The 20,377-nt window shown below is 44.9% G+C and overlaps 2 protein-coding genes across 3 annotated transcripts; one reads left to right on the forward strand and one right to left on the reverse strand.

Annotated features, from left to right (window-relative positions):
• The first annotated feature begins 696 nt into the window (after positions 1-696).
• hoatz (HOATZ cilia and flagella associated protein) lies at positions 697-12,354 on the forward strand. 2 transcript variants are annotated; one of them, XM_088437527.1, is made up of 3 exons: positions 697-1,223; positions 8,437-11,168; positions 12,263-12,354. In XM_088437527.1, the coding sequence occupies exon 1, from the start codon at positions 754-756 to the stop codon at positions 1,201-1,203; it is 450 nt and encodes a 149-aa protein (XP_088293653.1). In that variant the 5' UTR covers positions 697-753; the 3' UTR covers positions 1,204-1,223; positions 8,437-11,168; positions 12,263-12,354. The 2 variants fall into 2 exon arrangements, with proteins under 2 accessions (XP_088293653.1, XP_088293654.1); XM_088437528.1 differs by having other exon boundaries at positions 11,038-11,168.
• Positions 6,072-13,851, reverse strand: gsg1l (gsg1-like). Its single transcript, XM_088437524.1, has 5 exons — positions 13,291-13,851; positions 11,069-11,116; positions 9,460-9,612; positions 7,598-7,709; positions 6,072-7,240 (listed from the first exon to the last, which is right to left on the reverse strand). Exons 1-5 carry the CDS (start codon positions 13,577-13,579, stop codon positions 6,916-6,918), a joined length of 927 nt encoding a protein of 308 aa, XP_088293650.1. The 5' UTR covers positions 13,580-13,851; the 3' UTR covers positions 6,072-6,915.
• Between the last annotated feature and the right edge of the window lie 6,526 nt (positions 13,852-20,377).

The raw sequence follows: 20,377 nt of genomic DNA on the forward strand, positions 1-20,377 counted from the left end.
CAGCTAGGCTTGGGTGTTGATGCAGTTTAAATGGGTTCGATCTCAGCATGTTAAATGCATTGTTTTAATGAACTCATTCAGTCCCAAAGACACATTTTCCACTTTTCAGAATCCAGACATTCAAGCCCAAGTGTATATTTTTTTTTTTCATTTTCAAGTTCGTGGTTAAAGGAGGTTCTACGAATGCCTGGCACTAAATGAATAAAGTACTAAGGTAATTGATTACTTGAGTAAATTAAGGGGGATCAATTACTGCCGATTTTAGACCTTTTTTTTTTCTTTCAAAAACTAAAAAGTACCTGGGATTCAATGTCTAGATTAAAAGCAACAACAACAAAAACACGTCTTTGAGTTTGAACGGATTGAAAAACACTCACTCGTTTTCATTTTGGATTATTAATGTCTTTGTAGTCAATTAACTATTGTTAAATGTATAGGTTAAAAGATTTTCCTTCAATCCATCCATTTTCCATAGCCCTTTCAAGGAATAAAGTAATCCTAAATTCAATTGAATGAACCAATCATTTAAAATAAAACTTATGAAACGCATCGGTTAAATGGATAATTTTCGTATATATTATTATTTTGCCTCGTAAAAAAAAAAAAAAAAAGAGTTCATGAACCAGGAAGTTACTTTGCGACCTCAAAAAAGGCGGGCTCGTCTTCTTCCGGGTCGTTTGCCGTTGCTATGGCGACCAATCCAAACGACGCTCCGTGAACAGCAAAATTCTGGTAAAGTGGCGACTGTCGGTAATGTCGGTCTCTCCGGAGCGCGACAGCGAGGCTTCCCACGACGTCCTGACCGTGTTCAGCGGCTCCTCTCCGGAGGACGTATCGCACGCCAGGCTACTCTGGAGCTCGTTTTACATGCCGACGCCGCGCGAGTCCCGCCTGGTGTCGGCGGACATCCCGCAGAGGTTGCCCGTGTCGCGGCCGGACCGAAGCGTGCCCTCGGAACCGCGCCGCGCCGAACCGCCCAACCTGTCCGCCGCGCTGCAGCGGGAGGAGGAGCGGCAGCGCTACATGGCCATGGCGGCCCAGAGGAAGGAGACGTTGGCCTTGCTCCGGCGCCAGAGGGAGCAGAGGATCCATAAGGAGCTGGTCTCTGCGGCCTTTAAACCCAAAACGCCGCAAAGCAAGGCCCGCAAAGCCAAGACGAACGAGTTGAACATAGAAGAGAAGATGGTCAGAGAACTGGACTGAACCGCGCAGCAGTACCTAAGGTAGAAAAGCGCTATATAAGTGAAAGTCCATTTACCCCTGAACACACCATACTATGGTTGAGGCCTAAAGTTAGATTAACACGGGGGTCAAACGCAAGGCCCGGGGGCCAAATCTGGCCCGCCGCATCATTTTATTTGGCCCGCAAAATTCTAACTGACTTCAAGGTACTGACTAAAATATTACATTTGGAAGTTATCTTTGTTTTTTGTTTATTTTGTTTCTTTTATGGAAACAACAAGCGTTTTTTGTTATCATTTCCCCTTTTGAACAGTTTTTACTTGCCTCTGATTTCAAAATGAGGCCAATGTGTGTCGATCACGCTTGAAATTTACTTGACGTCATGTCCGTGACGGCCCTTCGACAGAAACTACTGCAGAACCACGGTTAAAATGTGTTTGACATCCCTAACTCAGAGAAATACCTCGAAGCCCTAAACATACCACACGTTCACTCTTTTTTTTTCTCCAAGGTTACAGAAAAATTGAAGGATGCAACTAAGGGACAGAAAAAATCCATGACTCAAGGGCCACTTTGATTTTAAATGCAAACTATTATTGGGTTATACAGTATTATCAATCACATCCAAAAGGCTGTCCTCGAACGCACCATTCGAGACTAATTTAATGGACTACCTACTAGCCTTGAATGCACCAGACTGTTAACAAACTACAGAACATTTAGCACCCAATAGAAGTTCTTGATATCACTTTGAAGGCATAATATCACAGTGATGATACGTATAAAGTCACATTGGTATCATGGGAAGGGAAACCAAATCATCACTTTTGTGCAATAGATACTACTTTTTAAATGAATGTTCAGTGAGAAGAATCCAAGTTTGAATGGCATAATGCAAACGTTTTTGCCCTAAAAAGGACAACTCAAACTGAATATGACAATTCACTGCTTTGCTTGATTTTTGACAACAATAAGCATCTGATCAATGTACTCTTGGCCCTTATGACTACGGTACCTGAATGCCTCACAATTTTAATGTCATTGAAAGTAATTTTTGAAAGTTCTGCATAACAGCATACAGTCATTAGCAGATTACATATTTAGACGAAAGGCTTCTGTGCCACGCATGAGTCGACATGACTTAGCTTCAACTTGTTGCCATAATAGGATAAGAGCGGACCGACTCGACTGCTGACTTGAGCTCATCTGGCTTCCCGACCGCTGTGGCGTTTGCAGCCCGGAGTTATCCTCCATCCAAAGTTGGCTCGGAGAAAGTTCCCAAACAAAGCCTATGAGCCATTTTCCAGCTCCAAGCTGATTCCGCGGATAAGCAGGCGCTCACGTTGAGGGGGGAAAAAACAAAGTCCAAATATGCCCCGAATTCCTTCAAAATGCCCATGTGACATTATTATGTACAATGGCCAGTCAGCTTGCATAAAATGCTTTACTTTTAAACAGTCTGACTACAAATACCCTAAATTGAGAATTCGTAGTTAAAAAAAAAAAAAAAAATTATCATAAATTGAAGTAATACTTCTAAGTTGTTTTTTTTTTCACACAAGTTGCTGTATTACTGAACAGATAGCAGGGGTGTCCAAAGTCTGAGGGCCACATTCAGAAAAATCCAACGATGTCAGGGCATTGTTTTTGTAATACTTAAACCTATTAAACACAGTAAAAATAATAAATAGTAATAATAAATAAAAGTGATGACAATAATTGGGTGGGTATGTTTTCACGCAAGAACAGCGTTTAAAAGCATTTTCAAAACGGAACACTTACATACATGAAAAAAAAAAAAAAATTGCAATTGTGAAGTGTACTTGACACAGTTGGTTCTGTGGGCGAGAGGATGGGCCCACAAAAGTTGTAATAGTGTAAGTTGACCACAAGAGAGTAGTAGTTCTTCATACTGTAGCATCAACAACCTTGAATTGGACATTCAGATCGTTGTAAACTTCTGCTTTTCCCCAGGAAAAAAAGACATGAATGCAGAAAAAAACATTTCTATGATAGAATAACCATCCCTATTTATTCATTTGATAAAAGATAGTCTGAGAAGAGAAGAATAACGTGGCCCTCGGATGAAAATGTTTGGGGTCCTGGTTTAAAGTTTCTTGAGTTGAGGTATCGATCATTAACTGATGAGGTGACGCTCATGTGCAATGCAACGCAGCTTATGATGATGCAACACGGCAGCAATCACACAGTCGCACATGTCCCAAACTCACAAAATTGAAGAAGATCTGCCTCATTTTGGACGCAAGACTCTCACTGAATTTCCCCAACTTTTGTTTAAGGACACAAGTACTGACTTTGAGACAGGATTCCCATTCAAATAGAAAGGCCGTATTATCTTCTTGAGGGTTTGAATCCAAGCCAAGGTTGTGCTACTACACTCTTATGTGAAGAATGGATTGGTCTTGAGCATCGTAGTCTGAAAAAAAAAAATATTGCGCTTGTAAAGTGTGTCGCCACAAATCAGTGTGACACAAGACAGCAAATCCAGCAGCAGCCGCCGTAAAAAAGCAACACGCTGGCTAGTTTTATAGCACGCCGGCGCTGGTGCTCTTGTAAAAGCATGCTTTCCAAGAACAGGTGTCATGTGCACGCTGGCCACTTTCAAACGACCTTCGTCAGTAAAATGTCGACGCCACGCTGACATTTTGTTTCCGTTAGAACCGGGGATGTTTCGTGCCGCTTTTCTCAGCCTGCTACCGGTATTAGTGTTCAACTTTTGAGTAGCCACTGATTCCGATACTAAGTACTAATACCACTAATACTTTTGACCCCTTCAAATTTGTAATTTACCACTTATACACTTGCGATACAAAAAAAAAGAAAAAAAGTCATTTTCAGTTGTTTTCGTTGTGTGGTGGTTGGAGTGTTTCTGTTCTTTTCTGTTATGGCATAGGTGTCAAAGTCCAGTCCTGGAGGGCCGGGATCTTGCAAGTTTTCGAACCTTCTCTCTCAAACACACCTGAGTCAAATGATTAGGGTAGTATTCAAGCCCCGGCAGGGCTTGTTAAGAAGATAACGAGCATCAAATCAAAATGGCGGACCTGCTGTTCAATTTCAGGCAAGGTTCTCTTGAGATTTTTTGGCGTATTCCCTTCACGATAAACCCCGCCACCAAATTCTGTGTTTAACCAGTGAAACTGCTGTCAGGGGCTTCATCTTTTTCTAACTCCAAGGACCAGCAGACATTTTTCTAAAATGGCTGACGTCTTGTACAATTTGACTTACGGGACGTTTTTGCGCGTCCTTTCATGTCCAGGCGATTTCGCGCCGATCCGTGAAACCGCCCGTTGGGGGATTTTTTTTACCGAACTGTCCAGGGGGCGCCGGCGACTTGAATAATAGACAAGTCGACCCAATTTCGGGCAGGCCCGTGAAAGTGGTGTCGGGAGCTCAGCCCGCGTTCGCTCTTTGGTTTGTTGCGCTTTTTGTTGGAGTTGTAAAGCGCTTGCCGGCGCTTGCATCATCGCAACGGGACCACTGGGATGGCGCCGAGAGCCCCGCAGGAAGCACAACAAGAAAAATCAGAAAAGCTCAAAAACTTGAGTCCACTCAAAGTTTGCTTTGGAGATGTGAAGTGAGCTGAGTGACTAGAACACGCACGCATACACAACATGACTGACAGAATGCTTATAGATTTTAATTTTAAAAAGTTCACTCTGGTAGACGAGTCTTGTTTTATGAATTGCACACCACTTTTCGACAGGGTTAGGCTTTCAAGATAGTGAGGAATTCACACAAGATTTATTCTTTCAAATAGGGCTATGTTTTGGATTTGAACAATTGTATTTCCAGTCATTAAAAAAGACAGACCGCCAGCCAATTTTGAGCCTTCTGGCTGACCGTGGTCACCGTGTTTTTCGCACAATAAGGCGCACTTCGAGCACTTGAACTTTTGAGCAAAAATGGACTCATTAGCTGTATTGGTTCGTTTTTGTCCCTATGCCTTATAACCAGCGTGCGCCGTATAACCCGGAAAAAATAATTGACATCAACGGCCCTTCTCCGTATTCACGTCAGCGGCACTCAAAGTGTCAAGATCGAAATAGGTTCTCAACATAGGGTTTTAAAACAGGATTAGGATTACAAATCAAGTTTAGGGTTCCAAATCTGGGTTGGGGTCTCAAATGACACTTTCAAACCGGGATCGGGGTTTCAAATTCGGGTTAGCGTTTGAAACCTTACGATTCCCGACAATGTGTTAAAAGGATGTGCGATAAAAGCATTTCTGTAGAGGTTGATGAGCTGTCGTGAAATAAAAAGAGGGACAAAAAAAAGTGACGTGGAGGCTTTTAAAGTCTCAGGATTATTAAATCCTCCCAAAATCTCAGAGCCAATTTAATCCCGGCTGTTTACAATCTGCCAGCCTTATGTAACACACTAAACCTCTGTCACACACACACACACACACACACACTGCCTGGCGCTGCTCTTTTGCATTCATTTTTGTTTTTGTTGCTTTCGGTAGATCGCACTGTTCTGGTGAGGACTCAAATCCTCATTATAGCAGCGCCGGCCGCTCGCGTCAATATGGCGCCTACAGCTTGATTCCAAAGTCGTTCCATTACGCTCGGATTTTGTGCTGAAGCCTTCACTTTTGTGCGCGAAGGCAACAACAAAAGATGAATTCACCATTGTGCATAAATGACAGCAACGTTGTCATTTTTGAGATCCCGGATACAATTATTTGGACATGATCACGCGAACCAGGATCAGAAATCACTTTTTGTGGTTGTTGAAACTGTTTACGTTTGTCGTCTTCAAAAGGCTCGTCGATAAAAAGATATATTCAAAAAGCTGTATGGAAGAACACAGTAAAAATTCCAAGCAGTCACTTGCTAACAGCTTGTTGTGCAAAACAGAAACAAATCCACAAGAAATAAAAACCTTTATTTTCTATTAAAATAACTTGTACATTTTTTTCTCCCAATACACAATTTTAACTAGCGAGCTACATGCTACTAATGAACGGCTAACGTGATATCCACCATGTTGTGCTCACAATACAAGACGTCATCCATTTATTCTTTGCGTAAATGAAACATTGAAATGAGTAAAACTCACTACGGGTTCAATCAGGATATGTGTGGCTAATTACTAATGGTTATTGTTTGGATGGCCGACATGTTAGCGTTAGTTGTGTTAGCGATACAAGAAGTCTACAGTTTGATTCGTTAAATGTTTCAAGCGTTCTGAATAAATAAAGATGTCAAAAACGTGCAATTTATTCTTCAATTTCTTAGCCAGTTGTATCGGTGATGGTTATTGCACTCACAAGGCCAAAAAAGTCCTGTTTATTTTTAAAATGTTGAATTTTTAACATGCGCATGTTGAAATGGCTATGTAAGCGTGACTGTTAGCTCATCTTAGCTAACTTTAGTCAATGGGAGGGTAACGTCGATTTTGGCACATTGTTGTTGCTCTTGTCTTAACGGTTACTTTTTATACTGAAAATGAGTTACATTCGAATACCACGCATGGCATCGTAAAACATGCGCACGCAAAAAATCCGCATCCAAGGATCTCACACAGTGTATTGATTGTTTCACTTTATATTATGTCATCTTTTCTTCTTACGTACAATCCAAGTGTGGTTTCATTGACATTTCCATAGGTCTTGTCAAGTCATTTCTTCGTCAAATAAAGGCGGCTGCACATTCAAATTGCCATGTCAGAAAGGGATCCGGGTTCTGGCTCGAAGGAAAATGGCCTCCTTTAGCACTGCTCCTCCCCCAGTGAGTCCGTGTTCTCGCCCAAGTCAATGGAGGCGGTCCTCATCTTGCTCCGGACCGCCACTGGATCCGGAGGGGGCCCGGGTACGGCCCCGGGGCCCGGGTAGACGTCCAGCGTGCCCGAGATGGACTGCAGGGAGCGCTCTCGGAAGTAGTGGAAGGCCTCCTGGTCCAGGAAGTTCTGCTCCTCGCGGAGACCCTGCTCGAAGAGCTTGCGCTTGTGGCGGAACTCGATGACCGTCTTGGTGTAGGAGTTGAGCGTGGTGACCGAGGCGGCCATGCAGCACGTGAAGGAACCCCACGCCATGCTGACGGGACAAGTCGCAACATCTCAAAATCCCCTCTGTGCCCCAATCACAACTTTGTTTGTTTTTCCCCCATTCTTGTAATTTTGTGGGTCCTCTGGACCAAAAGGACCACTGAAGCTCATGACTATGACTCTGACTCTCACTCCGTAGATGTCTAGGAATGTCGTACCCAAACGCTGAAACTATTTTTCTTAAAACTGACCGGAGCTGAGAGAGTCAGCAAGCTTCTTTCCTGGAAATTTGGACAATTACAGGGGCCCAGTAGCCTAATGGAGAAGCCATCTGCCTCCGCAGCTGGGGATTTGGGGCTCCCATATTCACCCTTTTGATTATTTGAGCAAATGTGCGTCAACTCACCAGAAAGACCATCCATAATCCCAACTGTGAGGCCTCCAGTCTTCAGGACCTAGACTGACAGTGATCTGGAACACTTGAGTGTACATCATGTGGGCCACCATTCCTAGAAGACCTGAAGTGCACAGAGAAATGGTTACGCTTTGAAAACTACGAGGCGTGCTTAGTGGCTAAAATGCTGAATTTCTTGACTGGCGTTTCAAACTTATTCGAGAAGCTTGTCCCCCATAATTAATTCGCCCCAAATGATTTGATTTGATTCTCGGTTTCGTAATCGCAGGGATCGTCCTTATTGGGGCCGGTGGATTTCTTCTGTACAAATTTCACGGGTGGCGGTATGAAGACGTGGATTTAGTTGAGTAAATCTCAAGTAGCAAAGGCATGGCCCGTCACAGATAACAAGCCAGACGGAGCATGAAGAAAGAAGTCCGGCTTCACTTAGCAACTCGGCGGTCGTCAATCAGAGAAGCTATAATTATGCTTATTAGTCATCATAGCGCGCGCATCGATCCGTACGAGCCGCATGTCGGGGCCTTCGGATCAATCCCACGTGTGGGCGTAATCATCAGTCAACATCTTAAAACGCCACCGCGTGTCCAGCAAGTGTGTGTTGGTCCCGTGTGTGCGTTGGGGTAAATAACAAGCGCGGCAGATTTACGGCGGGCCATAAAGCGAGCATCATTCCTCTCTGACCTTGACGACGCATCGGCTCCGGTTTCTAGCAAACGTGCGTCACATTATTATGAGGTTGGTAAGTTCCGCAGCCCACGGTGAAGTCGGCTCGCCGAGAGAAAAACGCTCATTAGCCACTTACTAATTAGATTTCACTTCTGCTCTTGAAGGTGAGCAGATAGACGACCAATCGAGCCGCATCCTTACAAAGTGTATCGGAGTCGGCGTGAATCTTCATCGCGCCATGCCCACCGAGCAAGGAAACCTTTTCCTCTGAGGGCCACAATGAGAAATCAAAGGTACGCAAGGGCCTTTTTGAATTTTTTGGACAGTCAATCGAGCAAGCACGTATTGTTTCTTTCTTGCGATGGGATTTGGCAGCGGTTAGAGAGCCTGTCACCCGCCGGCCATTACTTGGGATTGGGAATCATGTTTTATGGTTTCACGTTACGTGTCGCGGCCGCTTAAAAATGGACGGCGGGCCGCAAATGGCCCCGGCCCTGAGTTTGGACACCGCCGTCCGAGAAGTTCTTTGCGGACAAAGCCTTTGCGGAGGTCCTCGTGTGCCTCAAGTGACAGTTTTGTGATGAAATGAAGAGCTCCTTGCTTACTTGGACTGCAAGATGCCATCTTGGCATGGCCAGAATGACAGCGGCAGCGCCAACTTCTTGTGTAAGAACACACACACACACACACACACTCTCGTGGTTGTGTAAGAGCTTTGAGATGCTTCCAATCCTTGGCGGAGCAACGCAGAGAGGATAACCTCTGAACTGGCGTGACCTCGCGTGAAGCTGCAACGCTCTCTCACGTTTGATGATGACTAGATGGATGTGCAACACACGTGCTTGTTTTACCTCCTTCAAGAATGAAATAAAACACGGGAAGATCTCGGTCACATTTCATGGGTCGGTTCATTGGTTAGTCTCTTGGTAGATTTGTTGATCATCGGTTCACTGGTAGCTGAGTCAGTTAGTCAAGAGGTTGGCCGCTTCATTGGCTTTTGATTGGTTGGTTTGTTAGTTGATCCGTTGGTTGGTTAGGTCATTGTTTCTTGAGTGAGTAGTTAAATAGGTGGTTATTTGGTTGGTACCTGAATAGTTAGTGAGTGAGTACCTTCTGACCATCAACAGGACTGAAATGGAACACGCATCAAGATTTGTGACTGTCATTATGAGCAAATCCGTGCTTACCGGAGAGCACAGTGAAGACGGCGGCAAAGGCGTTGAGCTTGAGGCCGTCGATGACGTTGCTGGAGTGGAAAAGCTCCAAACACATCAGGCTGAAGCCCACCACCAGCAGCAAGATGTACAGGACCTCCGACACCACCGACAGCCACAGCACGCCTGACGCAACGCGCGCAAAGGCGTCAGGTACGCTTCCAAAACTAGATTACGGACAAAAGTATTGGGACACCTTGAATTTATGTCCGATTGATTGAGAAGAAAGTAATGTGTGCTTTGTGAAAATGATGTTTAGGGGGGAAAAAGGTTATTTGAATACTTTAATTCTCGAGGGAATCTGGCTGTCACGCTTTGGGTTTGCTTCTCCTCCTCCACGCGTTGGCATCAATGGCTCAAGCTGTGCCATCATCACACTCACGACACATTTTAAAAAGATTATCCGCTCCCAGCGAGACCAAACCGAGTGACAACCCTCCGTGCTCCTTTTTACAGTTCGCTGCCCTGACTCCTGCGCAAGTGGAACAAATCAAAGGATGTCAACAGTATGAATTTGAGATTAGTTGCTTTCCAACACAAGGTGAACCACATTTTAAATCTAATTTTATTTCATTGTAATCACACCAATAGCAGTTAGCTTAAAACCGCCAATGGAAGCCGGCAACGTCCGCAAGCGTGCCGGCGCTCGCTTCATCAGTGGCCCGATTGACGAACGAGCGCCGAGGTGAAAAGATTAGCGTGACCAATCTCCATCGATCTCCCGCCGGCGCTCAGAGGATTAGGGCCTGACAGCAGGTCCGAGAGCGAAGATTTGATTGATTTTCGACAACAAATGTGACACGCAACCAAAAGTGGGGATGGGAGCTGAGGTCAAAGTTCAAGAGGTTAGATACAATCATACGTCGGACACTCGTATGATAGATATCAGATCATGTGACCGAATGCAGGTGTATTATTGGATCAATAAGCCAAAACAACTTTATATCCTATCCTTTTGGGTTTGCGTGATTTTACTACAGCTGCGGCTAGCCATTTTTTTCATCGGCAATTAATCTGCCCTAATATGTCATTATCTCTCCATAATCATCGATTAACTTGATCAATTTGTTGTCAATCATTGCACCTCTAATATTGACAACTTCTAGCGTGACAAAAAACAAACGTATCTGTGATATTTCTGCCAGTACTTATAGCATATAAATACTGCATATTTAGTGCATAATGTTGCATGTGTGGATTTAGGTAGCGAGATCGTGTATGACAGCATGCATGTATAAGTTCGTTTACGGTGTTAAGAAAGTAAAGGCTACGGTAGATTACAGCTTTTTGTAGAGTTTTATGCCGGTTGGCAAACACTGTTTAGGTGCATTACCGCCACCTGCTGGAACGGATGATTAACCACGTACGCCAACTAACCTCAAATAAGAATTGTAAAGAAACACGTCAATAATCATTTATCGGCCGTGTGTAGCGTAGGATATGATGTACATATATGTCAGGAAGACACCATATGCGGGCGGTTAAATGCAAAATATGCTGTATATGTATGAAGCGTTGACTCCATTCTCCATCCATTTTCTGCTGGAGCAGGCGAGGGCGCGTAATGGCCGTCATTACTCACCTCTCTCCGAGGCGGGGGCCAGGTCAATGAAGCTGCGACACTTCTCACCTGAGACGCACGCAAAGACACGCCAGCAAAGGGAGAGGCAAAGAAGGACGAGGTGAGACGCATCCACGCATGGGAGGACTTCATTTGCATGAGAATCAAAGCCACATTCAATTATACGTCTTCTTATTATGGATGTCATCTACTTTCTATTGGTGTATCAAAAAATGAAGCCCTTCACTTTTTTCCCTCTTTTTTCATGGTATTTCATCACGCTTAGCATCATGGCTCCATATAGAACAGCTCGTGTCGTCAAATTGTTAGCATATGCGTCATTTATCATCTCCCAAGGTTAAGGTGAGAAGAAAAAATAGGTGAGCGGGATGTTGTTGCCCCACGCAAAGGCGCCTGATTACAGATGTGAATCTCAAATATAATCAAGCTTCATCCGCAGTTCTCAATGTAAGGTAAAATTCAAGAAAATAATTCTTATGTGAAAAATTTCTCAAATTTTTTTAATTGTAGCATCAAATAAGCATTTCTTTCCCTAATTTGAGCCTCGATTTAAGCAAATGGTCCAAATATAGTGTAAAATGCAAGCAATATGTCTTCATTAATTTAGAAATTTAGGCCAGTTTTGTAAGCAAATTTTTCCTGGATGTTTTTTTCTTAAATCAGTCATGAATTAGATTTTTTTTTTTTTTTAAATCATACCCATGCAAAGCTATCATTTTAAAATAAGACACACCCAAAAATGACTTCAATAACTAAAACTACAGTAGATTTAAGTAAACATAATTCTAATCTGTCATTCGTGTAAGTGCATCGATTTTACTCGTGCTATCATTTTCTACATTAAGAAACATGGTCTTTTTCTTAAGCTAAAAATAATTCAAAATGATCTCTTCATCTGTAATGAGAAAAAATATATCGGTACAGTAATTGTAATAAGCAAATCTGATCTTGAAACATTCTTTTCTTGCTACACAAGATATTTTTCTTTTTTAAGCAAAAAATAACAATATATTCCTTTTTATGATTTATTTTTTGCATTGTGTGTGTGTGTGTTCCCCGACCAGATCTTATTTATCCGTTTTTGTTCTCCCGATTGTACTCGTGATTATGTCACACAAGACAACGTTTGTTAAAGTGGATATGTGTGTAATTACGTTTAATGGCGGGGGGGTGACATTTTCCTTCATTGTGCAGCGAATGGCGGCATGAATCATTGGTGACTGCATCCCGGCGCACGGAGGAGGTGGCGAGCGAGAGAGCGGACACGTTGGTGGACACCCAATCCAGTGAGTGACTCTCCACTTTGATTGTGTGCTCTTTACACCCCAAACGGACTTAAAAAGAACAATCGCATGATTTTTATTGTACGGAGGATGACAGAACATCAATTTTAATGCTTTTAAAGCTAAAAAGAACGTTTAATTGGCTTTAAGCAGTTATGTTTTTTTGTCAGCAATTTTGAGGTGCACAGATGTTCCGTTAGAACTCAGAAAAGTGCATTAAAACATAAAAAATATGGCACAGCAAAGTGAAGCGCAGTTCTTAGCTGCAACCTGCAGAGGCGCTGTTGAGTCACTCTTTGAGTTTGCTGTCAGATAAAACAATCCCCCAATTTTTCTTATTTATTTATTTACTACACACTAAAGATGGATGTTTGGTAAAAGTGACTCAAGTAGTAGATTGGTCCTTTTTTTACCCAAATCCTTTTTCATGTCCCTGCACCCTGAAATCGACCGATTCATTGTTTTGCTGATATGAGCCCTCATATTGACTGGCCACCGGTTCATTGTTTGTCTGCATGCGATGTTCGGTACAAACGGGGGTACGAGAAGGCAATTTTAGGGGCGTGCATGAGGTTGTAGCAGGTTTTCAGCAAATGTAATGCTTTTTAATGACATGAGCAGAAGCGTGCAGCCGTGTTTTCAAATTAAGAGCAAAATAATCGGAACATAAAAGTGCTCCTTGCTAATTTTGCTTTTGCAAAACATTGGATGCCTTTTTTTTCTGTTCATTTATATAGAGCTGTAGCAATTTACAGGGCATGGAAAAGGGAGCTCAGAACATTCCATCCCATGAAAATTAGCATTACTGATGAGCGATGCTGTCAAACACAAGATAGAATACATTTTTCTTCTTGTTGTTGCACTTGGTCTCCCGGGCTCCTCAAACGCATCACGAGCGGCGATAAAGTTGATCTGAGTTTGAGTTTGCGTGCCACCCACCTGCCTCGTGGATGTTCTCCTCGCACGAGTACCAGATTCCGGTGTGGAAGCGTCTGAAGAGGAATCGGTCGTCGCCGGTCTCCCAGCTGTAGTGCACCTTGCTCTGGTCCGTCTCGTTAACGCCGTAGTCGATGCAGTTGTGGCGCCGCTGCGCGCTGCAGTTGGGCTTGGGCACCCGCTGCGTGCCCTCGCACCAGTACGTGGTGATGAAGGCCGTGGTGGAGAAGAGCAGCGCCACCAGGTTCAGGCCCACCGACAGAAGAGCGCGACACTTGCGCGTGGTCTTCATGCTGCGCGTCGGGTCAGGCGGCGTGCGGCATGGCGCCGGCGGGCGAACGCTCCTCCTCCTCCTCCTCCCCGGTCCTCCCGTGACCCGGCCCGGTCCGCTGGTCCTGGCGGAGGGCGAGAGTGAAGACGGGAGGACTTGTCTGCGCCGCGTCCCGGCGCCTTGTGAGGCAGGCGGGCGCGCTCATTTCTTCTCTATCCCTCTCGCGCGTCTTGCGTCACGCGCGCTCGTGCGCGCACATGCAGCGTCCTCCCGAAAATCCTCACGCGCATTCTGCCGGATAGCCACGCACACAAAAACGCTTCTCACAAAATACAGTGTTCGTTCAAATGGATTGCAGTGTTTGTTTCTGCCAAAAGAGGTCACAGAAGCTTCCCAACTTGAATGGCGTAATTCCCCGCCTGTGTATAGGACGCACCCTTAATTTGGGGGTCAAATTCTGGCGTTTCCTTTGAGACGCACCAACACTTTGGCAACAAATATTTGCAAAACAGAATAGATCTCGTTTTTTGTGAACTCGTCTTCATGATTTCTTTTTTTCATATCCATATGTTATATATTTGTCGTTCGTTAAGTGTGTCAGATTTCCCACATTGTCGGTGAACGCCTCACCGGTGTTGAATCGAAGTAAATGTTTTTTTTTGTTCATTTTACCATAAAAACCCAAAGCTGCGCAGTATATACTGCTGCTTCGAGTGTACTGTACCGTACTAGGTTCTACTGTAGGCCTATATATACATACGAAGTCCACATGCACAAAAGACAAACCGAGTGATGGCTAAAGTTAGCAATGGATGGTGTGGAGGTTGGCCGCCAGAAGTGGACAAGGCCTTGACACCCCTCAAATGACAATCCATCAGCTGACATTAACATCTCCAAGCCAAGGCCAACGGCGGGGCCACTCGTCCGCCTGCGAGTGCTTGATTCCGAATGACAGAGGTCACAGAGTCAACGCGCAGCAGAAAACGGAAAGCCGATCGATGTGCTGGCATTGAACAGATGCTAGCCGATGCTAACGGCTAATATGTTAGAGGCACTTGCTAGAGTGAAAGATTGTGCCGTTAAGAGTATGTTGAAATATTAATTCAAGTGCCTAATGAGCAGCCAATAGTTGGATAATTAGCTAAAAAAAGTCATTGACTTACTAAGTAGATCGTATCGCTGTGTACTTTATTAAGGTGACGTTTGGTCAATAGCATCGCATTGCAGCACGAAATCTACTTAAAGGACACCAAGGCACAAACAGCTGCTCTGACAATTAGTTTGTGCACACGTGACATGATCGATAAACGTATTTACCGTTTAGCGGTCGTCAGCGGCTAGTTTTGCCAAGCTAACAAATCACATTTGTTTAGATTTTTCAATATTTATTTGTTTTTTCATTTACATAATTGACTTGATCGGTCGAAGATTGACTCAGTTTGACGGATTACGGTTTGTTTTAGTTTCATAAATATTACAAAGAAAAATGTGTTTTACAATAAGAATCAATTTCAGAATCACATTCAGGACTGGAATCCGTTTCGGAGTTTGGGGTCAGTAGTAGTAGGAATCGGTTTTAGAATCAGCCTCTCGTTTGAAAACTGCTTCGCCTGCGAAATAAGTATTAGAGTAAGAATCAGTTTCCCAGAATTTCAGATTAGAATCAAAATGAGGATCCAAATTAGTCTTTCGTACCGGATCAATGTTCAAATCTGTCACTTTTGAGTAATGCGGTTATAAAGCGGTTATAAGTCATCGGGTTGAAAATGAGGAAAAAAAACTTGACGCACTTGTATTCGGAGAAATAAGGTACTGTATATTAAATTTGTATTCACGTATGTGAGTATTCGGCAGCGGTGAGAACGCGTAAAGGAACTTTGTTGGTGCCGGGCTATTTGTTGTCGTGTCGTATTCCCAGCCATGCGAGACGCCAACTGACTCAGCCGTGTGACGTCGGCCGTTTTTATGTGCCCGCGTTTAATTGTTGTTGTGCTCTTCACACGCACATAAACACACACATGCAGACTGGCGCATTGAAGAAGAGTGAAGAGAACGCCGGCGCCCATCCACCGCACGCCGACTCGGTTTGCAATCAAGCGTCCGGCCTTGTGCACGGTGCCCCCAAATGATATTTCTGCAAATCGGGATGATTGGACGTAATAGTGTTGGTGAGCGTCTCATTTTCCCTCCTCTGAGAGACTAGCATGTTTGCTTTTTTTTTCATTGTAAAAATTGTTGATTGTTCTTGGCGGTATCGTTGCTGCGCACCTGTGCTCATCCGGCTTTTCTTTGTCGTCTACCGTGCGTACGCAAGAGCCGCGTTGTCGCCAGGCTCCACTCCATGGAGGGACCCAATAGTCAACCGTGACGTCGAGCCGCCGTCAATTTGTGTCTTTAGGAGGCGGGGGCACAAAATCTTTAGAAGAACAACTTTCATGTTTGTGGCAGTATACATACAAAAACATAACGTATTTGCGCTAATGGGACTCGGGCCCAAATGGCGACTTCCCGCCGGCTGGCGCGTCTTGGCGCGGCGGCTCATTGCCTTTGACAGATGGGTCGCCGGTGTGCCGCGTCGGCGAAAGTCCGCCACGGCCTCGGAGAGACAAAGGGATGACTCTGCCGGCCGTTTTAATTTCACAGCTGCTTCGTTGCGGCCGCAAATGAGACGCCTCTCAGGCGCACACCTGCTGCCCCCTTTTAAAACGCGGTGTCCCCAAAAGACACGCGGCGACCGCTCTTCAAGTGATGTCCGCTTCAGCCTGAGTGAGATTTTTTTTTTTTTTTTTTTTTTTAATAGCCTCACTGGACACATCATTTGGTACACTTAACTCTATCCCGGCTGAATTTGAAGGAAGTGCATGCTGGGATGCGCTCAGGTAAATTCCTGCTCCATCCCATAATGAGTCTGTCTGAGCTGTCCGGCCAACCGACAGCCAATTGGTCAATTCCAATTACCGCTTTCTTTCCTTATCAGCCACGGCGAAGACCCAATCCCGCTCCGCCGATTGGACAGGAAATAACTTCATTAGCAGGTAGGAGGCTTTCCCGCCTGCCTTTGCCTCCATAATTTTGCGTCGTCTCGGCTTGAGTCTTTTTTTTTTTGGTTTTTGCCTCTTTATATTCTGGTTCACCTTCAGCTGATTGGGTATTATTTGACCGGTCGATTGCGCTTAAACGTGTTTGGAGCCCCTGCCCTATACTTTTCACTTCCGTTACTCGTCCCGATACTTTTGTCCAAAAATGTAGCACTTCACTTTTGCCCTTTTCGCTTCCTGCAAAATATATTTGTCCAGTCTCCACATTTTCCAAAACCTATTTTACATGTCCCAATACTTATGGAAAATGTTGACTTTTTATTTACTTTTGACTTTGTGTAGCTGTCCGAATACTTTTGTCTTCAAGTTCCTATTTTTCTCCATCTTTACTCCATCTTCGCTTTCAGCATTTCACTGGCATCCGTGAGCGCTGTCTGCGATCCGTTTTTTATTTTTGTTTCGAAAAGTAGGCGGGACCAGCGCCACGCTTTTGTCGCCCTTGAGGAGGACAAGCGTGTCTTCCTCTGCCTCCGCTCACCGTGTTTCAAATTAGTCGGCCCAAGGCCGGCGGGGTCATAATTCATCAAATTAGGACCGGATCAATGACACACACGCACGCACACCTAAACAAACACACCTTGGAAAGACAAACGGACACACGCGCACGCAAGTCTCTTGATAAAGTCTTGACGGAATGCAAAAGACGCTGGCTTGACTTCCTGGACTTCCTCCTCGAGGTTATTTATGAATAAGCACCTGGGATTGAATGTCTGGACTTATGAAAAGACGTACAAAAGCGCCATTGGGATTGAATGAGTTTCGATTTTCTATTCTAATTTGTAGTTTCAAGTCCGCGATGGTGAACCGCTATCGGCTTTTACCGCGAGTACCGACACGTCCAAATAAAGCCATAACGATTGTTGGACTACTCACAGTTTGGGGTGCGGTGTGTGCGTTCCTCAAGGCGATCTGATCAAGACCTTTTAGTTCATACAAGTGCTTGAATGAATCGAGATGTCAGTGGAAATGCCTCGAGTTTTTTTTCATTTCTTGAATATTTAATCCGAATGTATTATTCCCTCATTTTATTACGAGTTTGTGGGCAGAGCAGAAGTTGCTATTTTTGCATCCCTTCAGGACGCGGGAAATGATGAAAGCGTGAAGCAGAAGCGCCGGAGCGCAGCGGGTTCCACATCACATCATAATAGCGCAACATAATAACCCGGCGTTATTACCAAACATCCCATTGTAGCGAAACATCATAACTTCAACGCGGCCTCATTGATATTCGAGACGCTTTTTTGCTTATTGGCCGCCAAATGACAAGAAAAATGAAATTGAGAAAATGTCAGCTCTGCGTCCGCCCTTCCGGGGAGGCGACGCACTCTCGTGGCTGATCCGATCCCGCCGAAACTGATTGTACACCTCGCTAACATGGAATCTTAAATCGAGTCTGCGCTGAAACTCATTTTCATGTATTTCCATTTGAATGTGGATCGTAAAACTAATTCTATTTCTAAATTAGATCGATCCAGTGGGAATCTTGTGCCCAACTCGTATAATTTCTAATATCGACTCTGATTCTGTTCTGCATTTCGAATCTGAGTCTGATTTTGAGGGCCGTTGTGAATCAGATTGCGATTTTAGGATTGATTCCAATCGTATTCCGAGCAATTTGCTCGTAAACAAGTGAATTTGCGGCGCACATGTGCCGCATATAAAGACTTAACGAGCGCTGCGCCGCGCCGTCCGCCAGCGCGTCAGTCTTTGTCAAGGGAGACGTATTGCTTGGTCTTAACGCAAACAAGCCTTGGCGCCCGCTCGTCAAACTTTATCTGGCTTATTTCTGCACTGCCCTGATTGCGTTTCGAGGCCCCCCGCGTTTTTGCTCTCACACAAAGGTGTCAGGCTTCCATCCTGCGCCCGTCCCCAGCAACCCGAGCTGTCATGGTCTTTCGGGACGGCAGGCATATTGTTTTTTTTTTTTTTTTTCCGATTCTTGCTGACTGAGTGATTTATGCCAAGCTGAAGGCCGTCCCCTCGTGCGATGCTCTCTCATTCTCATTCACCCACGTCAACGTTTTTTTTTTCCCGCCGAGTCAACGCGTCGGCCGGCCGCGCCTCCGATGGAAGCGCGCTGACTCGTTTCCCGGGCAGAAAATGAAACCGAGAGAAATGATGCAATCACCTCGACGCGGCAAAAATACATCATCAACGAGGTCACCTTCTGACTGCGCAAACTCGCCTTACTTCCAAATATCCAACTCCTCCTGTGCGCACATTGCCACCGGGGGCAATACAGTATAGCCATACAGGCACGAAAGAAGAGTTTCACAACTAAATGACAGTAGTTACTTTTGATGCAAAAATATACAAGTTATCTCATTGAAACACATGTAATCGATGGATTGGCTAGCTGACTTGCGTACGGCGATGCTAAGGACAAGATGAAGAAACGTCAGCGCGAGGACGAGGACAAGACAAAAAAGGTGGCTCATTAGTGAGGCGCTGGTGGTGTTCCCTGTCCTGCTGACATTTACCAGACGCTTGAACAGACGCCTCAGAGGTGGCCGCGGGTCGCAAGCCGTCTGTCAATACGAAGGACAAGCTGACCTCAAGGACAAAGGGATCCTCAGAGAGTCCTAAAAGTTGCATCGGGGCACACAGAAAATTCTTCTCAGCTACTCTCCTTTAGAACAAAAAGCCAGGCTCGAAACCCTACTATAATCGCGTTCTAAAACCAGACTTTAACCCATAAGTGCCCAACTCCGGTCCTGGAGGGCCGGTGTCCTGCATCTTTTCCGGTTTTCTCTCCTCAACACACCTGATTCAAACGATTAGCTCTTTAGTAAGCTCTGCGGGAGCTTGAAATCATTTGAATAGGATGCGTTTGAGAGAGATGTTTCGAAAACATGCAGGATGCCAGCCCTCCAGGACTGAAGTTGGACACCCGTGCTTTAACAGCTAACCTTAAGGCCACAATTGAAACTCTAACCGCCCCTTTGAAACTTGAAACCTTGTCTTCAAACCCCAATTTGAAATAAGAACCAAATAACACGGGCCAAGAACTTTCAACATGAAAGAAAATCGATACCCTAAAGACCTATTAGAAGCCCTAAGTTAAAAACTGGACTTGAAACCCAAATCTGCACCCGATTGACTCTCTTTGAAAGCCGACTTTGAAACCCAAACCCTGTAACTGTCTTGAAACCTTTGAGCGCAAGTCCTGGTCAGTACGTCAGCCACCTCGGGCGCTCCCTTGTAAATTTTGCGCTCATGTGACAGCATCCGCGGAGGTGTTTCATTATAGCGGCACTCGGCTGGGACGCGATTCGGGTCGGAGACCCCCGACGCTTCACTTCTGATCTTCCTTGTGGCAAAAAGCACATGTGACTGTGTAATGCGATGACGTCCGCGGCGTCTGTGTCCATTTCCAAGGTCATGTTTTTAATAGGTTGATCTTGTCTCGTTATTGTAGGTGTTTACCTGTCCAGAATACGCTCCCCCGTCATAAACGGGCTCAGTGTCTCTGCGATATCTGAACTAGTAAGAGTTTTCCATGACCGTCCTGTGTCCATGGCACCTTATGTCCAAAGAGTCTTTTGCCCGGCTTTAAGAGGCCCAAATCAATAGAAGACGAGGTCCCGAATGAGGAAGAGTGCGGGAAGATATTAGGGGAGCGGCGGTGGGGCGTTTCGCTGACGCCACAAGGTATGAAATTCATTATTGATCCCGCGACCCCGCTGACACGGAAATGTGTGAAATGTGAGTGGTCGCCGCC

The sequence above is a fragment of the Hippichthys cyanospilos genome, chromosome 16, assembly GCF_059441005.1.
Source record: "Hippichthys cyanospilos isolate Australia breed blue-spotted pipefish chromosome 16, RoL_Hcya_1.0, whole genome shotgun sequence".
In the NCBI taxonomy this organism is placed as follows: domain Eukaryota; kingdom Metazoa; phylum Chordata; class Actinopteri; order Syngnathiformes; family Syngnathidae; genus Hippichthys; species Hippichthys cyanospilos.

Coding starts and splice junctions, on each gene's coding strand:
- gsg1l (XM_088437524.1), bottom strand. CDS start 13,579: ATGAAGACCACGCGCAAGTGTCGCGCTCTTCTGTCGGTGGGCCTGAAC. Junction 11,117..13,290: donor GGAGAACATCCACGAGGCAG/GTGGGTGGCACG, acceptor CGTGCGTCTCAG/GTGAGAAGTGTCGCAGCTTC. Junction 9,613..11,068: donor GGCCCCCGCCTCGGAGAGAG/GTGAGTAATGAC, acceptor GCGTTGCGTCAG/GCGTGCTGTGGCTGTCGGTG.
- hoatz (XM_088437527.1), top strand. CDS start 754: ATGTCGGTCTCTCCGGAGCGCGACAGCGAGGCTTCCCACGACGTCCTG.